The sequence below is a fragment of the Lepidochelys olivacea genome (assembly GCF_965140295.1).
Source record: "Lepidochelys olivacea isolate rLepOli2 genome assembly, chromosome: 1".
NCBI lineage: Eukaryota > Metazoa > Chordata > Testudines > Cheloniidae > Lepidochelys > Lepidochelys olivacea.
In genome coordinates, this window is record NC_140411.1 from 33335422 (window position 1) to 33357059 (window position 21638).

General features: G+C 40.5%; 1 protein-coding gene across 3 annotated transcripts in view; it reads left to right on the forward strand.

Annotated features, from left to right (window-relative positions):
* Nucleotides 1–21638, forward strand: part of ARHGAP42 (Rho GTPase activating protein 42) — a 313472-nt gene that overhangs the window by 227540 nt on the left and 64294 nt on the right. For all 3 annotated transcript variants that reach the window (XM_084617969.1, XM_084617968.1, XM_084617970.1), the window contains 4 exons: nucleotides 9616–9720; nucleotides 14844–14973; nucleotides 19287–19387; nucleotides 20148–20257. In XM_084617969.1, the coding sequence (XP_084474095.1) occupies nucleotides 9616–9720; nucleotides 14844–14973; nucleotides 19287–19387; nucleotides 20148–20257 (446 nt within the window). The remainder of the gene's footprint in view (nucleotides 1–9615; nucleotides 9721–14843; nucleotides 14974–19286; nucleotides 19388–20147; nucleotides 20258–21638) is intronic.

Consider the following 21638-nt stretch of genomic DNA (forward strand, 5'->3'; position numbering starts at 1 on the left):
GGATTTTAAACTTACACAGAGCTCTTCTGCATGTTGGGAAACTTGGGGCAAGTCTACATTTAAAATGTTGCATCGGCACAGCTTTAATGAAGGCACTCAAAGGTGAGGAGAGAGACATCATCTTCCTTTCCAAATGCAAACAGATGGACATCGTACCATAAGGACTGAAGGTAAAAAATCCATTACAATCTACATACCACACAGACTGTGCTGACAGCTTGTGCCACGCGCTCTCAAAGAAACTGTGGAACCACCTGATCAACATCCTCTACAGCAACAGGGAAAGATAAAGAATAAGCTCTCAAAAATGGATACTCTCATAAAAAACCAACCTTCCACACAAACTTCCTCGTGGCTGGACTTTACTAAAACTAGACAAGCCATTTACAACACACACTTTGCTTCTCTACAGAAGAAAAAGGACACTAAACTTTCTAAAATACTACATGCCACAAGGGGCCACAGCAATGGTTCCCTCAACCCACCCAGCAATATTGTTAACCTATCCAGCTATACTCTTAGCCCAGCAGAAGCAGCTGTCCTATCTCGGGACATGTCCTATCTCCTTCCACCCCCACGAACATGATACAGTTCTGTGATGACCTAGAATCCTATTTTCGACGTCTCTGACTCAAGGAATATTTCCAACACACCTCTGAACAACTTACTAATCCACAGAGACCCCCCTACCAACACTACAAAAAGAAGGATTCCAGGTGGACTCCTCCTGAAGGTCGAAACAGTAGACTGGACTTCTACATAGAGTGCTTCCGCCGACGTGCATGGGCTGAAATTGTGGAAAAGCAGCATCACTTGCCCCACAACCTCAGCCGTGCAGAACACAATGCCATCCACAGCCTCAGAAACAACTCTGACATCATAATCAAAAAGACTGACAAAGGAGGTGCTGTTGTCATCATGAATAGGTCGGAATATGAACAAGAGGCTGCTCGGCAGCTCTCCAACACCACTTTATACAAGCCATTACCCTCTGATCCCACTGAGGGTTACCAAAAGCAACTACAGCATTTGCTCAAGAAACTCCCTGAAAAAGCACAAGATCAAATCCGCACAGACACACCCCTGGAACCCCGACCTGGGATATTCTATCTACTACCCAAGATCCATAAACCTGGAAATCCTGGGCACCCCATCATCTCAGGCATTGGCACCCTGACAGCAGGATTGTCTGGCTATGTAGGCTCCCTCCTCAGCTACCAGCACTCCCAGCTACGCTACCAGCACTCCCAGCTACCTTAAAGACACCATTGACTTCCTGAGGAAACTACAATCTATCGGTGATCTTCCTGATAACACCATCCTGGCCACTATGGATGTAGAAGCCCTCTACACCAACATTCCACACAAAGATGGACTACAAGCCGTCAAGAACACTATCCCCGATAATGTCACGGCTAACCTGGTGGCTGAACTTTGTGACTTTGTCCTTACCCATAACTATTTTACATTTGGGGACAATTTATACCTTCAAACCAGCGGCACTGCTATGGGTACCCGCATGGCCCCACAGTATGCCAACATTTTTATGGCTGACTTAGAACAACGCTTCCTCAGCTCTCGTCCCCTAATGCCCCTACTCTACTTGCGCTATATTGATGATATCTTCATCATCTGGACCCATGGAAAAGAAGCCCTTGAGCCCTTGCACTATAAGGTGGGTAGAAAGCTGGCTAGATTGTCGGGCTCAACGGGTAGTGATCAATGGCTCCATGTTTAGTTGGCAGCCGGTATCAAGTGGAGTGCCCCAAGGGTCGGTCCTGGGGCCGGTTTTGTTCAATATCTTCATAAATGATCTGGAGGATGGTGTGGATTGCACTCTCAGCAAATTTGCGGATGATACTAAACTGGGAGGAGTGGTAGATACGCTGGAGGGGAGGGATAGGATACAGAAGGACCTAGACAAATTGGAGGATTGGGCCAAAAGAAATCTGATGAGGTTCAATAAGGATAAGTGCAGGGTCCTGCACTTAGGACGGAAGAACCCAATGCACAGCTACAGACTAGGGACCGAATGGCTAGGCAGCAGTTCTGCGGAAAAGGAGCTAGGGGTGACAGTGGACGAGAAGCTGGATATGAGTCAGCAGTGTGCCCTTGTTGCCAAGAAGGCCAATGGCATTTTGGGATGTATAAGTAGGGGCATAGCGAGCAGATCGAGGGACGTGATCGTTCCCCTCTATTCGACATTGGTGAGGCCTCATCTGAGTACGGTGTCCAGTTTTGGGCCCCACACTACAAGAAGTATGTGGATAAATTGGAGAGAATCCAGCGAAGGGCAACAAAAATGATTAGGGGTCTAGAACACATGACTTAAGAGGAGAGGCTGAGGGAGCTGGGATTGTTTAGCCTGCAGAAGAGAAGAATGAGGGGGGATTTAATAGCTGCTTTCAACTACCTGAAAGGGGGGGTTCCAAAGAGGATGGCTCTAGACTGTTCTCAATGGTAGCAGATGACAGAACGAGGAGTAATGGTCTCAAGTTGCAGTGGGGGAGGTTTAGATTGGATATTAGGAAAAACTTTTTCACTAAGAGGGTGGTGAAACACTGGAAAGCGTTACCTAGGGAGGTGGTAGAATCTCCTTCCTTAGAGGTTTTTAAGGTCAGGTTTGACAAAGCCCTGGCTGGGATGATTTAACTGGGAATTGGTCCTGCTTCGAGCAGGGGGTTGGACTAGATGACCTTCAGGGGTCCCTTCCAACCCTGATATTCTATGATTCTATGAATTCCACCATGATCTCAACAATTTCCATTCCACCATCAACCTCAGCCTGGTCCAGTCCACACAAGAGATCCACTTCCTGGACACTACAGTGCTAATAAACGATGGTCACATAAACACCACCCTATACTGGAAACCTACTGACTGCTATTCCTACCTACATGCCTCCAGCTTTCACCCTGACCACACCACACGATCCATCGTCTACAGCCAAGCTCTGCGATACAACCGCATTTGCTCCAACCCCTCAGACAGAGACAAACACCTACAAGAGCTCTATCAAGCATTCTTACAACTACAATACCCACCTGCGGAAGTGAAGAAACAGATTGATAGAGCCAGAAGAGTTCCCAGAAGTCACCTACTACAGGACAGGACTAACAAAGAAAATAACAGAACGCCACTAGCCGTCACCTTCAGCCCCCAACTAAAACCCCTCCAACGCATTATTAAGGATCTACAACCTATCCTGAAGGATGACCCAACACTCTCACAAATCTTGGGATACAGGCCAGTCCTTGCCTACAGACAGCCCCCCAACTTGAAGCAAATACTCACCAGCAACCACATACCACACAACAGAACCACTAACCCAGGAACCTATCCTTGCAACAAAGCCCGTTCCCAACTGTGCCCGCATAACTATTCAGGGGACACCATCACAGGGCCTAATAACATCAGCCACACTATCAGAGGCTCGTTCACCTGCACATCCACCAATGTGATATATTGCCATCATGTGCCAGCAATGCCCCTCTGCCATGTACATTGGTCAAACTGAACAGTCTCTACATAAAAGAATAAATGGACACAAATCAGATGTCAAGAATTATAACATTCATAAACCAGTCGGAGAACACTGCAATCTCTCTGGTCACGCGATTACAGACATGAAAGTTGCGATATTACAACAAAAAAACTTCAAAACTAGACTCCAGCGAGAGACTGCTGAATTGGAATTCATTTGCAAATTGGATACAATTAACTTAGGCCTGAATAGAGACTGGGAGTGGCTAAGTCATTATGCAAGGTAACCTATTTCCCCTTGTTTTTTCCTACCTCCCACCCCCTTCCTCAGATGTTCTTGTTAAACCCTGGATTTTGCTGGAAATGGCCCACCTTGATTATCATACACATTGTAAGGAGAGTGATCACTTTAGATAAGCTATTACCAGCAGGAGAGTGGGGTGGGGGGAGAGAAAACCTTTTGTAGTGGGAAACACCCATTTTTTCATGCTTTGTGTGTATAAAACGATTTTCTATACTTTCCACAGTATGTATCCGATGAAGTGAGCTGTAGCTCTCAAAAGCTTATGCTCAGATAAATTGGTTAGTCTCTAAGGTGCCACAAGTACTCCTTTTCTTTTTACTGGTTTGATGGAAAGCTGACTTTAGACTTCTCTTAATGCTTGCTTAGAGCTGGACCTTGTTCCCTCTTTTGACAGCAAAACTTCCACTGATTTCCATGGAGCAGGATCAGGTCCTTAGAGATCATCAGAATCTGACCTATCTGAAGTGTGACAAATAGGATCATTAACTAGTCATCAAAGATTTAAAAATAAATAAATAAAACTAATTCTAATTGCATATGTTTAAATGATGGCCTTGTATAAACTTGAGCTATCTGAAATACTGTTTTTTTTATTAAAAAAAAATTTTGTCTAGATACAGTAGTAAAATTCAAAAACAAATTCCATATTTTTTGCATTTCCCACAACGGTATTCACTAAACTCATTTTAAACTGGATAGCTAAATACCTTTTCGTTCTATATGTATAAATAAACGGAAGTAAGGAGACAGTGCCTTTTGGCTGATGCACTACAGGACAAAGGTTAAATTCCTCTTCTGTCCAAAACCTAAGTACAATCTTCTTCCTGTGAGAATGAAATGACCAAGCAATCTCAGGGTCACAAACTTTACATAAAAATAAATAAAGGCCAAAACAGTCTTTGGATTCTATTTCAGTTCTCTGTTGAAATCCTTGCAGCTCTTGCAGCATGCAGACAGATTATTGTGTTAAATGAGTACAAGTCTGATTTCTTTATTGATCTGGCTGATGAGGTATTCAGAGTGAAGTAGCAGTAAAAGTGCTTGTTGCACTTGGAAAATTGAGAATATAAACACATTGGGGATTGTATGTAACATTTGGTGAAACCAATCACTTCTTAACACATTCAGATCACCTTGAAAAATACATCATCTTTAAAAAAAAAACGCATTCAGAATGCTTTCTCTACATTTACATGGAATGAGCCAGACTCTGACATAGTGCTGCTTGTGAGTAGCCACCAAAAAGCCACAAAAATCATGAGCCAGGGACAAAAGTTTTTCACCTCAATTTTGGCTCTCCAAACACCGTGCTAATTAGGCCATGCCATAGTCTCTCCTGCAGGGGCTGTGGAAGGGCATTACAGAACAGGGTCTCTTTCCACTATCAGTGGTGTTTACATACATGCATACTTGCATCCTCAGTACACATGATTTCTACACAGGGCATGAAATACATCACCCTGGGGACTGCGTGAGAGAGACACGGTAACATTTTTGGGGGGTGGGTAGGTGGGGTGGGTGTTTGGGGACCCCTTGGCCAAGAGATTCCCAAGGCCCGATCCTGTGCAATGCACAACTGCCGCACTTCAAGAATAGTTACTTGAAAACAAACACAGCTTAATGCATCATACCTAAAACATAAAGCATTTTATTCTTATATTTATCCAGATATGTTATCCTTTCTTATAAATTCAACTTTGCTGCCATCTAGTGCCAGTTATTTTTTTCTCATTTTACAATACGCTCAAACCTTAACAAAAATCTTTTGTATTAGGGAAAATGAAGACAAAAAAAAAAAAAAAATAAAATAAAATGGAAATGGAAATGGAAATAAGCTGTGTGAATTTTTTTTTCTGTATCTTTTCCAGAGCTATAGATTAAACAGCCAAAAGTGAGTGTTCTTCACAAACAGGTCTTAAACTTATCTTTAAAAAATGTATAAACTGACACAGCAAGAAGGGTTCAGTGCCTTTTTTTTTATAGGTTAGTCATTTAAGAAAGCCCACTATAAGCATAGAGTGCATTCTTCTAATTCTGGTTTATCACATTAAAAAGAAATTTTACAGAGTAGCTTTAAAACAAAAGATGTCCTAAAAATATTTTAGGTGAGGAAAACAGAAATTTAAAAATTCCCTAGTCAATGTCAATTCTCAGATCTTGGATAGATCTCTTATTTTTTCTGAGAAATTGTCATATTTTATTTGCAAAACCTCTAATAAAGAGAAAATTGCAAAGAATATCCTTAGGTGGTATAACTTGTAATAGCCCAGTTGAAGTCAATGAAGATATGACGATTATACACCAGCTGAGGATCTTTCCTCTTGGAAGTGTAATCTGCAGTTGCTTTAAAATGGACATTGCCATGTAATTCAGAGCCATATATGTAAAATAAACATAAGGTGTTAAAAAAGCTTAATGCTCAAGAGGCCTATTTTATGTTCCAAAACTCTGCTGCTGGCTTGCTGTGCAACCTTGAGCTCTTTATTTCTTTTCCTCAGTTTCCCCCTGGGGATAATAATACTTACTGACCTACAAAAGAGCATTGTGAAACTTAATGAATTGTTGTCTGTAAAGTGTTTTGAGAGCCCCAGATTGAAAGGCCTGTGATGTTCTGCCCAGGACACCTAGAACTTTAAGCCACAGTGTTACCCCTCTGTCTCAACAGGTGAGAGCTTTGCTGGTGATTAGACTGCCACACTAGTCTGTCTACCTCACTAGCAAACTGCTTGAGACTCTGCCAGTTTAAACCTTGTCTTGCAGGTAGCAATCAGTGAACCCCAGATACCGAGTTCCCTGGAGATGTGTGTCTGCAGTGTTCAGTTCCTCTCACTGTGACACACTCTGAAGTTTGCTGCCTCCAAGTAGATAGTGCACACACCAGCCTGTTAAGTTAGCTGACGACTCACACTTCACTTTAATACACAGCGCCGAGGGGGTTCTGCAATAAAACAAGCATAAGTTTAATAAAGAACAGAGTTTAAAGTGATACTAAGAAAGAGAAAAAGAGAGAGAACTGGTTACAAGCAAAACAAAACATGCTTTCTAGCCACTCAAACTTAATTTTAGGAATTTACTGTCTTTGCCTAAGCAGTTGTCTTTCTTACATCAAGTTACCAGCATCTCTAGCCCTCCAGGCCAGGGGATTCAACTTTCACAGGCTCAGACCGTGTTGTATCCTCTGTCCCCTAAGTGGTGGATAACTAAAATGTCTCTTTGTTCCCCTTATATTACCCAAAGACCATTGTCTCTGCCTCAGAAACCAGGAAGGTTTCCTGGGGTGCAGACTCTGACGTCTGGTGAGCTCTCTAAGCTCCTTCCTCCATTAGCTTGATTGCTTTTTTTTACCTTATATGCAAATATACTTTCATTGTCCTCTGCCTGTATTCAAGCCAATCAGACAAGGCAATCCACATTCCTTGTCTAGGGCAGGCTCAATATATGTGTAACACTGATGGGGTCATCAAACCAGGGACCTCTGGAGCTTAGTGCATGAGCCTCTGCAGCATGAGCTAAAAGCCAACTGGCTATTACCTAAGGCTGTAGAGCAGACTCATTTAACTCTCTCTAAGTGGTTTTGGTGCCACTAGATGGGACTGAACACCATACCCAGAAGGTGTGTGGGTACATATGCACTGCCTCCCAAACATATTTTAAGAACCTATGTTGGCACACATACATAACTCTTTGTACCCAACCAGTACGCACATCACAGTGATTTTTCAGGACCAGCATGTCACCAGTTTACGTATGAAACATTACAAGACACTGTTTAGATACATATCACGACAACACGTGTTGGGGGTAGTGAGTGTGCCCAGCCTGATATGAGTTACAGTATAGTGGGCCCTCTACCAGTGGGCATTGAGGGATTTTTTCGGTCATGGGGTCTCTACAAAGTATCATCCTCAGCAGCAGCTTTATTTCAGATATTTGCATTGTTTGCCACCCTAGAACGCAGTACTCTGTTGGCACATGAAACAAGCCAATGAGACAGAACAATCTAGAGTCAATATCCCAGGTGAGAGAAGTGCAAAAAATATTACATAAATTGCACAAATGATGAAATCAGTACTTTTAAAATGTTTCATTTTTCATAATCTGTGGGATTGCTAGCATAAATAAAGAAAAAAATACATTAAGCATTTGATTTCTGCCTTTTCAATTTTGTATCCAAGTGGAAAACATCCTTATTGTAGATTTGACTTGTATGTCAAACATAATTATAATTATAATAATAGTACTAATAATACTTTGTATCTATAGTGCTTTCATTTTCAGGCTCTTATGTTTAGATAATTACAGTAAACTAAATTATGCCATATGCCACAAGAAAAAATAGCTATAAATTGTTTAATAGTAATGTAACTTGCTGCATCATCAGCAGTCATCCTCTTTTTATTATCAATAGCCACAATATAAAAACATCAACCTAAATACAAGGCTTTTAAACATAAATAGATGGCAGGAGAATATTCATTAAAGGACCAAAATGAGTCTTTCAAAAACTTCAGTGGCACTCATTCCTGCTTAAATGTTAATTAAAAAAAAAAAAGTAAATGACAAAAAACATTTCCAGTCTTGATACAGATTTATTTTTTTTTACTGGAAGCTGTAAAAGACATACCAACTGAAGTTCATCAGAGTTTATATTTTGTTCTTTAGAGCAGGAAGAAGTGGTCTGGAACTTTTTGTATTCATTTCGGTTATGAAGCTGTCCAAAACTTATTTTCAAGACTCTCATCTGGAGAAAATAGGTCATAGATGGAGATTTTGGAATGAGGAAGGTGGAAAAATGTTCCGAATTGTCATAGATTCAAAACAAAACAAAAATCCCTTGAACTTTGAAAGTTTGCATTCCTTGCTCATGCAAACCTGCCATTGAAAGTGATGAGAGTTTTGGGTGTTCCAGGAATGCAAGTATGGGCTCCAAAAGTATTAAGATCATAGTTTTGCTAATAAGAGGAGATCAACAAATAAGGCATCCTTATTTTTTGTTTTCCAGCATCTTAAGATTCACCTGTAATTATAAGGACAATGGGTCAGTTGTGCTTTGAAATGACTTTTTGCCTTTGCAGTTAATAATTTTTTCTGTGTGCAGATGTGATCGCCCCATCTCAAAAAAGATATATTGGAATTGGAAAAGGTTCAGAAAAGGGCAACAAAAATGATTAGGGGCTATCTGAGGAGAGATTAAAAAGACTGGGACTTTTCAGCTTGGAAAAAAGATGACTATGGGGGGATTTAATAGAGGTCTATAAAATCATGACTGGTGTGGAGAAAGTAAATAAGGAAGTGTTATTTACTCCTTCTCATAACACAAGAACTAGGGATCACCAAATGAAATTAATAGGCAGCAAGTTTAAAACAAACAAAAGGAAGTATTTTTTCACACAATGCACAGTCAAGCTGTGGAATTCCTTGCCAGAGGATGTTGTGAAGGCCAAGACTATAACAGGGTTCAAAAAAGAACATGAAGGATAGGTCCATAAATGGCTATTAGCCAGGATGAGCAGGGATAGTGTCCCTAGCCTCTGTTTTTCAGACGCTGGGAATGGGCGACAGGGGATGGGTCACTTGTTGATTACCTGTTCTGTTTATTCCCACTGGGGCACCTGACATTGGCCACTGTTGGAAGGCAGGATACTGGGCTAGATGGACCTTTAGTCTCACCCAATATGGCCCTTCTTATGTTCTTATGTCATTCCTAAATCAGCATGTGTTCTGTTATATTTTTGATGATTAATATTTATAATGCCTGTTTTGATATTTTTGGTTCTTAATATTTGTAATGTATGTTTTGACATTAACACCTTATTTTACCTTTTCAGCTTTTGGCATTTCTTCAGGGATTATTTACTTTTTACCATGAGGGATATGAGCTGGCCCAGGAGTTTACCCCATACAAGCAACAGTTGCAATTCAACTTGCAGAATGTAAGTTTGAACAGTATTTACTACGATTTCTTAGCTAATTGAATTTCAAAATAAAAGAGTAGAAATGCTTTATTGCAACACTAAATCTTGAAATGTTTATGAACATAAATAAAAAAATATGAATAATTGAAAGGTGTTTGCTGAATGAAAGGTATGGCATCAAGTTTCTTTCCACCAGAAATCTTTGAAAATCAGTTGTCAGATGTTTGATCCATGATCTCCAGGCTTGACTAGTGCAACTACGGTCTCCTCCATTCACAAATGTATCCCTCTACAGGACACCACTTAAGCTCACACTTTAAGTTCATATTTAAGTTGTCTTGAATAGAGATGCACTTAAGCACGTGCTCAGGTGCTTTCCTGACTCAGGGCGTATGTCCAGGAATGAAGGAACACACCCTGAAAATGCTTCATGTGGTGCAAATGCAGCAGTTCATCTGCCTAGCATCACAGGTTTCCATGAACCACTAGTCCTCCAGGTCTGTTGTCTGTACTGACTCCCCATTTAATACGGAGTGTACTTCCAAGTCTCTGTCTTGATACTGAAAACCATCCAGGGGATTGGCTCTAGTTACCTGAGAGATCACCTCTCCCAAACCTGCAGCCTATAGGCCAACTGCTGATCTCCATGGCTCCAACAGAGATGTGCTGACAGACAGGACTTTTACCGCTAGCTGCTGCCCCTGCAACCACTCTCTTAAGGGACAGAGTTGGTGAGGGACTTCACAGTGTGGAGGTGGTTTTGCCCTGGACTGTATTAATGTATTCTTCTTAGGTTTGATGGCCCCAACCCTTCTACCCTCCTTTATGCCTGCTCCCATCCTGAAACCCAGGGAGAGCATTGTCCAAGGACATAGAGTGGTGGTCGCTAACACTGCCCTCACTTCACACACAGGTCTGCACACAGAACCCCCTCTGTCCACAAGGTCTCACACTCTTTTCTTCTTCCAAATTGTATATTTGCCACTTTTGGTTAAAGGCACAAGGGGTCACTGTTGCTTCACTGCAGGGATGAGAAAATACCCATACTCCAGTCCAATGACTTAAATAGTTTAAACTAGGGGAGATCTCCACCAATCTGGGTCTAGGATTATGGACCAAAGAGAGAAAATATAAATTGAGACTGTGTTAACTCCTTCTATGTGAATGTGCCACGAGAACCAGAATTACTAAATTGTTTCTCCTGTTTCACAGTTAGGTAAAAACATTTTCATCTCTTTCTCTTGTTTAAATAATTGTTAATGCCTTTCCTAAATTGTTTGTGGGATGACATCTGCAGGGCAATAGCTCTAAGTCAGGCAGAGAAAAGAAGAAACCTTTTTGATTCCCCCCCCCCCAAAAAAAACATGCAAAAGCTAGAAACTTAAAATGATGTAAGCAAAATAGTGATGAACAGAAAATGCAGAAAATGAAGATGGTTTTCCTGCAGGAGAGAGCGGGGAAATTAGTTGTGTGTGGTGGTGATCAGGAAGGCATATAGGAAGCTCTCAGGAGATGAGGAACTGAAGGAGAAAAAAAGGGGTCCACTCCTTTGTCTTATATTTTCAATGCTTTAGTTTTCTCTCTTTTTGTTTTCCTCTTTCCTGCTTCTTTCATCTTCCCTCGCTACCTTTTGCCCTGCTATCTCTCCATCATCCTCTCTGCCACATTTGTCACTCTGTCACATCCACTCTATCCTTTGTCTGCCTCTTTTTCCCCCTTTTCTTCTTTCCTCTAATAGCCCCTTCCACAGGCCAGTATTCACCTGCAATGCAGAAGAGTTGAGCAGAAGCTTGAATCGACTGAGCTACCTGTAGACTCATCACTCACAGCAGTGCCCAGTCTCAGACGGAACTTGAATCACACTTTCTGCATGAGGGAATCATAGAATCATAGAGTATCAGGGTTGGAAGGGATCTCAGGAGGTCATCTAGTCCAACCCCCTGCTCAAAACAGGACCAATCCCCAATTAAATCATCCCAGCCAGTGCTTTGTCAAGCCTGACCTTAAAAACTTCAAAGAAGGAGATTCTACCACCTCCCTAGGTAACGCATTCCAGTGTTTCACCACCCTCCTAGTGAAAAAGTTTTTCCTAATATCCAACCTAAACCTCCCCCGCTGCAACTTGAGACCATTACTCCTTGTCCTGTCCTCTTCTACCACTGAGAATAGTCTAGAACCATCCTCTCTGGAACCACCTCTCAGGTAGTTGAAAGCAGCTATCAAATCCCCCCTCATTCTTCTCTTCTGCAGACTAAACAATCCCAGTTCCCTCAGCCTCTCCTCATAAGTCATGTGTTCCAGACCCCTAATCATTTTTGTTGTCCTTCGCTGGACTCTTTCCAATTTATCCACATCCTTCTTGTAGTGTGGGGCCCAAAACTGGACACAGTACTCCAGATGAGGCCTCACCAATGTCGAATAGAGGGGGACGATCACGTCCCGCGATCTGCTCGCTATGCCCCTACTTATGCATCCCAAAATGCCATTGGCCTTCTTGGCAACAAGGGCACACTGCTGACTCATATCCAGCTTCTTGTCCACTGTAACCCCTAGGTCCTTTTCTGCAGAACTGCTGCCTAGCCATTCAGTCCCTAGTCTGTAGCTGTGCATTGGGTTCTTCCGTCCTAAGTGCAGGACCCTGCACTTATCCTTATTGAACCTCATCAGATTTCTTTTGGCCCAATCCTCCAATTTGTCTAGGTCCCTCTGTATCCTATCCCTGCCCTCCAGCATATCTACCACTCCTCCCAGTTTAGTATCATCCGCAAATTTGCTGAGTGCAATCCACACCATCCTCCAGATCATTTATGAAGATATTGAACAAAACCGGCCCCAGGACCGACCCTTGGGGCACTCCACTTGACACCGGCTGCCAACTAGACATGGAGCCATTGATCACTACCCGTTGAGCCCGACAATCTAGCCAACTTTCTACCCACCTTAGGTCATTCATCCAGCCCATACTTCTTTAACTTGCTGACAAGAATACTGTGGGAGACCGAGTCAAAAGCTTTGCTAAAGTCAAGAAACAATACATCCACTGCTTTCCCTTCATCCACAGAACCAGTAATCTCATCATAGAAGGCGATTAGATTAGTCAGGCATGACCTTCCCTTGGTGAATCCATGCTGACTGTTCCTGATCACTTTCCTCTCATGTAAGTGCTTCAGGATTGGTTCTTTGAGGACCTGCTCCATGATTTTTCCAGGGACTGAGGTGAGGCTGACTGGCCTGTAGTTCCCAGGATCCTCCTCCTTCCCTTTTTTAAAGACAGGAAGGCTGGGTTGTTCATTGGGTGACCTGATAGAGGGCAGGACAGCAATAATATGTAACAGCCCTTTCCTGCTGTCCACATGTTCTCACCCAGCCTGATGTCAGTTTCACTGGCTCAGCTTGCCAGCCACTTCCTTCAGGTGGCCACTCTGCTTGGTTTTACAAGAATTGAGACAAAACGCTGTCTTGGTTTAAAAAAAAAATAGCAGCAGCGACACATGGATGAGCACTGAAAACAGGGTCCTTCCTTGTTTCAGGGACACAGGGGCCCTGATGCAAAGCCCATTGAAGTCAATGGCAAGACTTCCAATGACTTCAGTGGAGTTTGGGTTGGGCGCTTGGTCTCCCTAGGAAGAAGTGTTCGTTAAAAGTTCTCGGAGGAACCTTGCCTCTTTAGATTCACTACCTGGCTAAACACAGTTTCCCTCACAGAGGAGCGCTTCAACCTGCATATGATTATACTAATGCTTTAAGCCATGAATGTATGTGTCTTAATTTTTTTTTGTCAATTAAATCACATATTGTTTTCTAATTACAGTAGCATGAGCTCCAATAAGTACTAACAGTGCTTTACATCTTCAAAGTGCTGTACAGACATGGGCTAAGTAAATTTTAGCTTTAGTTTAGTACAGGGGTAGGCAACCTATGGCATGCGTCCCAAAGGTGGCACATGAGCTGATTTTCAGTGACACTCACACTGCCCAGGTCCTGGCCACCAATCCGGGGGGCTCTGCATTTTAATTTAATTTTAAATGAAGCTTCTTAAAGATTTTAAAAACCTTATTTACTTTGCATAGAACAATAGTTTAGTTATATATTATAGATTTACAGAAAGAGACCTTCTAAATACATTAAAATGCATTACTGGCATGTGAAACCTTAAATTAGAGTGAATAAATAAAGAACTGGGCACACCACTTCTGAAAGGCTGCTGACCCCTGATTTAGTACATACTGTTCCTACTTCACAGGAACCCTGTGAGATTAATTAATTAATTTTGGTACATGAAAATATAAAGCAGTATATACCAGTTAAATACTAGGATTAGGATTATTTTTACTGATCTTTTAAAATTTGCTGCAGGAATAAGGTGTAATTTTCACAAATATGCAAATATCTGATTGTATATTTTGACCAGATAGGACTAGATCTTGCAAGATATTGAGTGTACTATCATTGAAGTCTAGCACAGTGGTTCTCAACCAGGGGTACATGTATCTCTGGGGGTACACAGAGATCTTCCAGGGGGTACATCAACTCATCTAGATATTTACTTAGTTTTACAACAGGCTACATAAAAAGCACTAGCAAAATCAGTACAAACTAAAATTTCATAAAATGACTTGTTTATACAGCTCTGTATACTATACACTGAAATGTAAGAACAATATTTATATTCCATTTGATTTATTTTATAATTATATTGTAAAAATGAGAAAGGAAGCAATTTTTTAGTAATAGTGTGCTGTGACACTTTTGTATTTTCATGTACGATTTTGGAAGTTTTTAAGTGAGGTGAAACTTGGGGGGATGCAAGAAAAATCAGACTCCTGAAAGGGATACAGTAGTCTGGAAAGGTTGAGAGCCACTGATCTAGACACTCTGAATTTCCTTGACTTTTGTGGGTTTAAGTCAAGGTTTGTAGTGATCCACTGACATCATTTTAAAAGCATATTAATGAGGATAGGGTATGTCTAGGCTTAGTAACTTAGTTTCCTTTGGAGCAGCATCCCTGTTTGTTTAAATGTGAATGTACTAGCATATTCCAGTGTAGTAGTAGAGGTAGTAATAACACCTATACTTATAGTCTTAGATACTGCAGAAATAGTATGTTACTAGTATGATTTTGCTCTTTTTATTTTCCTTAGACACGAAATAATTTTGAAAGTACCAGGCAGGAAGTAGAGAGACTGATGCAGAGAATGAAATCTGCCAACCAGGATTACCAGCCACCCAGTCAATGGACAATGGAAGGCTATCTCTATGTCCAGGAGAAACGTGAGTAATTACATCAGTGTACAACCAGTATTTGAAGATTGCCTTATTGCATTTCAGCTTTTAGGGGATGGCAAGTAAATTGTTCAGAGTAAGGTAGGTTTCATGTCTGTTTTGTTGCTTTGTTTATATTTAAGGTCAGACTGGCCCACAGGGAACTCTCCCAGGAGCTATCTGGCCCCAACTAATCACAACCTGGAAAAAAAAGTATCCTGATTTGTTAGAGGCCTTTCTCTTTAAAACTGACAGACTCTCAGTGCTCTCACATGCCTCAGGTGACCCCCTGCCACCACTTCTGTCTCTTGAAAGTTCGCAGCCTTATGCCTCCCAAATGGTCCAGTGCCTCTAGCAGATCCTCACAGATATAGGGTGATCAAGGAGTTCTAGGAAGCAACTCAGTGTCCAATCCATGAGCCAGTTGGGGGCAAAGCTTAAGGTGTAAAGACTTAGAAGCAAAATAAAGTATATCTTCCAATTTCATATGTGAGAGAAACAACATGAAATACAAAAACAAAGGTAACTGGAGAACCCTGATAAAGAGGTATAGATTTATAGCTCATCTATATGCAAGTGATAAGAAAAGCCATTGGAATTAAGCAGAGTCCAAAGGGGTTAAACAAATAGAATAAAAAGTTAATGGATTTAACAAAGAACACTGAGAGGAGTCAACCAATACTTCACAATGTGAAGAAGAAGTAGAATCAGAGACCTCATGAAATGAACCATAGAACAGTTTGATCCAAACTGAAAGAGTGAACAGCCCTGGATACCAAACACTGAGGACAGAAGAGAGATTAAAAGCTGTATGTGATCTACAGTATCAAATAGCACTGTTCAGAGCTAATCAAATGTAAACAACCTGGCTGAGTGAGCTGCACCACGTTCATTGTAACCCCTTAGTGAAGCAATTTCAATCCTGTGTGCTACGCAGTGCTCTGTTTGATGAGGGTCTGGCTGAAGCTGGAGAAGTAGGGAGACCTTGTTTGAGATGTGTATGTGTGCATGCAAGTTTGGTGTTCTAACAAATACAGATCATGATAAAATGCTGGTATTTATTTGAATACAAATCCAATTTTGACTCATTCGTAATTTCTGAGTCTAACATTAAAATACTTGGCATCTGGCTTTAGAATCTTCTGTATCGTACCTGGTCTTACCCAAAGATTAGTATAGATTGTCATGAGGATAGCTGCCTTTCCAGAACCCTTTCAAGGGATTGTAGAGTGTTCTAGATAATTGACCTTCCCACTGAAATCTTGGCCTTAACTCTTATTAACATATATGAGCAAAAAGGAGAGAGCCGTTGTTCTGTTCTTATTTAACCTTGCAGATTTTTAGCAGCCGTAGCGGTAGCATTGATGAGGTTTGAGCAGAGCATGTACTCTTTAATTGAAAAATAATAATAAAAACCAGTGTTAAGCGGAAACTACACCGGGCATTATTAATGGAAGACCAAGAAAGGAGTGAAATGTCAGGCACATGAAGTGTTTCATTAAATGGTGAGAAGCCAACTTGACATCCTCTCACTGACAAAGGATTGGATCATTAGTTTATTTTGGGGAAAAGTCAGAAGGTCTGTAATCTCTGCCTCAGAGATGAAGGTGCTAATTGTTTATTTCCTTATCATGCTGGCTTTAGTGTCCCACAACCTTACGTATGCTGTCCAGAAGTTAGTTTGGTTAATATTTGCCACTCCTGAATGTAAAACTATATACGTTTATTGCTAATACCACACAAGAGGTAATAGATACTGTTGGACTATGAAACAATGAGTTATTTAATTTTTCCCAAAAAGCAAATTTGTAAAATGCTATAACAAATGTATTGTAGAAATAGCAGGGTGAGTATGGGTTGGAGAAAAGGAGCACTAGGTATCCCTCAGAACAAAGTTTTGATAGTAGAAGATGCCAGGATAAAATAAAATTGGATTTAAAATGGATTGTATTCACATGGACAGTGGGTTATAAATAACAAGTATAATGTCACAAATCAGGCATGTTGGGCTAAAATTTCAAAGCTGGGTGCCAAGTACTTGCCTCTGTAAAGACATACTTACCCACTCAAACACAAGTGGCCTGATTTTCAGAGATGCTAAACATCTCCAACTATGGTCGACATGAATGAGAGCTGCAGGTGCTCTGCACCTTTCAATATCAGACCTTCTGTAGGTGCCTTAAAATGGTTTGAAAATTTTCCCCTTTCTGATATAACTTGAAAGTTGGTGAAAATGCTGACAATATAAAAAATGTGGTAAAAGCACCATAAAAATGTGTTTATAGTTCAGAAGTAAAACAGCCAACTTTTTTTTTCTGTTTGATCTGCTGCTGACTCAGCTTAATACTTGCCTGTGAAATACAAATGAGAGAGACAGCATTCTCTTGGCACACTTGTATGGCAGGCCATGTAAATTTGCATGGTTAGATACATAGATTGTCAAACATCTGATTGAGTTGACTGGTGTAGCCTTTGAACATATTGCTGCATTTGTGGATGGGTGCATTTACAAAACAAATCCATAGTAACTGGAACAAAATTACTGTGTTTTTTATTTTCTTTTAACATCTATGATTTCAGGAGTTAAACGTTAGTTTTTTCAGTTAAAACAACCAACCTAACAATCTTTACTTTAGCAATTATCCTAATTTAAAAACAAAATCATGTGTCCTGCCTGATGCACATTGAATTTAAAAAGCAAAGGGTCATATTCTGCCCTCCATATGCCCAGCAACTTCCACTGAAATTAATTGGAGTTACACACATGGTTCCACAATGCTATCTGACCTGTTCTTATTTTCTAATTCACTTAGTAGTCAGGGCACCATGTGTGTGTGCATGTGTCCCACTAGATTTTGCAATCCCCATCAAGCACAATATTTTGATGAGAGGTGTCAGAAGTTCATGTAGATCCTACAGTAAGTGTCTCTGATTACTAAGCAGGTAGCATTCTTCCCTCTGAGGATTCGTCTCCACTACAGAGTTAGCATGGGTTGGCTGCTCTCCTTCCCCCTCCTCCTGCCCCCCGTGTGCGTTGCTAGGACTTCTGGGGGGATATTCCATGGTTCTTTGTGCTTCAGTGGGCTGAGTCATTCTGATTTTTTTCCCATTGAATTGTGGGCGGACTTGTCTGTCCTTCTGGGAATTGGACATTGCAAAGCTATCTGCATTCAAGTGATCTAATCTGCATCTTCATTGCAAAGTGGGTAGGTCACTGGCCTAAGTGTGTGAAAGCAAAACCTGGGCTCCAACCCACACCCACAGCCATACCAGCTGGCCTTGGTTGAAAGCATCATTAAACTCCTGTGAAACGGTTTTGTGTGTGGGATGAGTGGGATGGGCTTGGGGTGTTTGATGTCCTGGATAAGAGATCAGACTATCTCTTCAGTGAAGAAGTACCCTAAGGCAGTAATGAAGCAGTGCCTCCGGATAGGATTAAGAATCACGGTGATGCTGGAGGTGACTTCTTTAGGCTAAGTTATAAAATCAGGCCCTATTCATTGGGCAGACATGCATAGCTGTACTGAACAATATTCCTATGAGGCCCTAGGGTCATTGCTTAGTGGTTCTGTTTGAGTCCATGCAGTTATCAGTTTGCAGACAATTTGGCAGTTTACCCCGTATGTGCCAATACTAATTTGTGCTTTCCTTTTACAAAGAACAATATTTCTAACCCTTCCTTTGCAAAGACATCCCCGAAATGGAAACCACCTACTAGAGTTAAGTTTGTCATGGCAGCTTTTCTTGAAGATTGATAATTCATGATATTCTCAACTCCCAAGCAGTGTCTTTGGCAAGCACTCTTGAGAACTGAGAAAGGAACTCTAGGGAAATGTGCCCTGATTTCATGATTCATGTGTTCAAGTCAACCAACCATCCTTGTGATCAAGTTCAACCATCCTTTCAGCAGATAAGGACCATTCCGAGGAAGAATGGAATGAATGCTGCTGCTCTTTTCCCAGTGGTGAAATCTTTAACAATACCCCCAAGGCAGAGATGATTGAAGTCTCTTTACATACACATACCATACAGAGTGTAACTTGTTAGGCTCTGAACTCTCTCCATTCCGCCAATAGGGAAAACCCAACCCTCAGAGTTTTAAATTGGGCAGCCCAAAATTGAGGCACTTCAAAATTAGACCTAAATGAAATGTCTAAGGTTCAGGAATGAGTCAGCGTTAGAGCCTGAAGTAGAGCAGGGGAGTTTGACTCCTCATCCTGTGCTCAGGCACTTACACCAGACCTCTCCATGTATCCAGAATATGATAAAATTGTGGTAAAATGTCCACATTTAAAAAAAAATGTTACATTTCTTTCATCTAGGACCCCTGGGATTTACCTGGGTAAAACATTACTGTACTTACGATAAAGGGACAAAAACATTTACAATGAGTGGAGCTGAAACAAAGTCTGGTGGGAAAGTGGTGAGTATTATCTTGACATATCTCTTAGAATATACATCAGATCCAGCTTGTGTATTTTATAGTATCCACTCAATGTATTTATGAGGAAAAAATAATATATTAGGAAAGTTAGGGTAAACAGAATGCCCTCTGTCATGGATCAACAAGATGATTAACAAATGTTTTTACTTATGAAAATAAAGGTCATAGTAAGTATTTCAAATGAAAATATCTACTTTTTCCATCACTCATTTACATGCTAAATACAATATCATCGTTTTCTGTGGTATCTCCGAACAGGTAAGAAAACGACCATACTTAGCACAGAAATATGAGTTAGACATCCCCATTTTTATTCCTTAAAAGTTGATTGACATTTAATCCTATCAGATCTAAATATGTAGATACATTTTCAGACTTACGTTCTTATGTTCTTATGACTTGATAAATACCAATAGTTTTACTTAGAGTTTTCAAAGCAAACTTTCACAATTAGACATTTTATTAAATATATTATGTTGAACTGTCTGAAGAATGGTAAACAATTATGTGAGAAAGTACATTAAGTAATTTTGTCTCTTTCAGTATATATATGACAAAGAGAAAATGATTGAATAATGTGCTTGTATAATTTTAAGCCCTGCAAGCAATTATATACATGCTTAAATTTAAGCAGAGTAGAGGGGTTTAAGCCTGTGTGAAAATATTCACAGGATCAGGGCCTTATTTTATGAATGTAGAGTCTTTGCATGCTGATTTTCTTTTTTTGTATGTCTTACAGAATGGCCTTGTCACAAGCTCACCAGAAATATTCAAGCTAAAATCCTGTATCCGGAGAAAGACTGATTCAATTGACAAACGTTTCTGTTTTGATATTGAAGTATCTGAAAGGTTTGAGGTTCTTTTTTTAAAGATTATTATTATTTATTTAATAAAGTGTATGTAAATATATTTACTTAATAACTATGTGCATATAAAGCCAAAATTTCAAATGTGTGCTCCTAATTGCTCAGAACCTATTTTTCTGACTATAAAGCAAATAACACTACATGTGTGTATTATCCATGCACAATTAACCATGTTGGATAGACATATATGTTTTTTGGAAACCTTATAGTGCAATACTCTACTTAGGAATGAACAATCAGTTGCACACATACAAAATGAGAAATGACTGCCTAGGAAGGAGTACTGCGGAAAGGGATCTGGGGGCCATAGTGGATCACAAGCTAAATATGATTCAACAGTATAATGCTGTTGCAAAAAAAGCAAACCTCATTCTGGGATGTATTAGCAGGAGTATTGTAAGCAAGACATGAGAAGTAATTCTTCCGCTCTACTCCACGCTGATTAGGCTTCAACTGGAGTATTGTATCTAGTTCAGGGCAGCACATTTCAGGAAAGATGTGGACAAACTGGAGAAAGTCCAGAGAAGAGCAACAAAAATTATTAAAGGTCTAGGAAATATGACCTATGAAGGAAGATTGAAAAAATTGGGTTTGTTTAGTCTGGAGAAGAGAAGACTAAGAGGGGACATGATAACAGTTTTCAAGTACATAAAAGGTTGTTACAAGGAGAAGGAAGAAAAATTGTTTCTTCTTAACCTCTGAGGATAAGACAAGAAGCAATGGGCTTAAACTGCAGCAAGGGCAGTTTGGGTTGGACATTAGGAAAAACTTCCTAACTGTCAGAATGGTTAAGCACTGGAATAAATTGCCTAGGGAGGTTGTGGAATCTCCATCATTGGGGATTTTTAAGAGCAGGTTGGACAAACACCTGTCAGGGATGGTCTAGATAATACTTAGTCCTGCCTTGAGGGCAGGGGACTGGACTAGATGACCTCTCGAGCGCCCTTCCAGTGCTATGATTCTATTAAGGAGGCTAATTTTAGAATTTTGGCCCATGTGATTAATATCTAAAAAAAATGTGCTCGCTCGCTCTCACACACACATTCCATGTCTCTCTCAAATTGGTTTTTCCACAGTTTCTAGTTATCCATGAATTATGTGGAAGTTAAATCTATTTCTACCCATTCAAGTTAAAGTTAAGAAAGTTTATTTTTTCCCATATGCTGAAATAGCTGTACAAGTGTTTCTCGAGGTACTACTGGAAATATTTAATTGTATGAAATGAATAGGAACAGTTTTACAGCATTTTGAGGGGGCGGGAATGCAAATACACAGTGAAAGTTATATTTGCTCTTTTTTAAGAATTTTGGGTAGTGGACAGGAGACAAGAGGTGGATAAACATCTGCCTTAAAATCATGGTGAA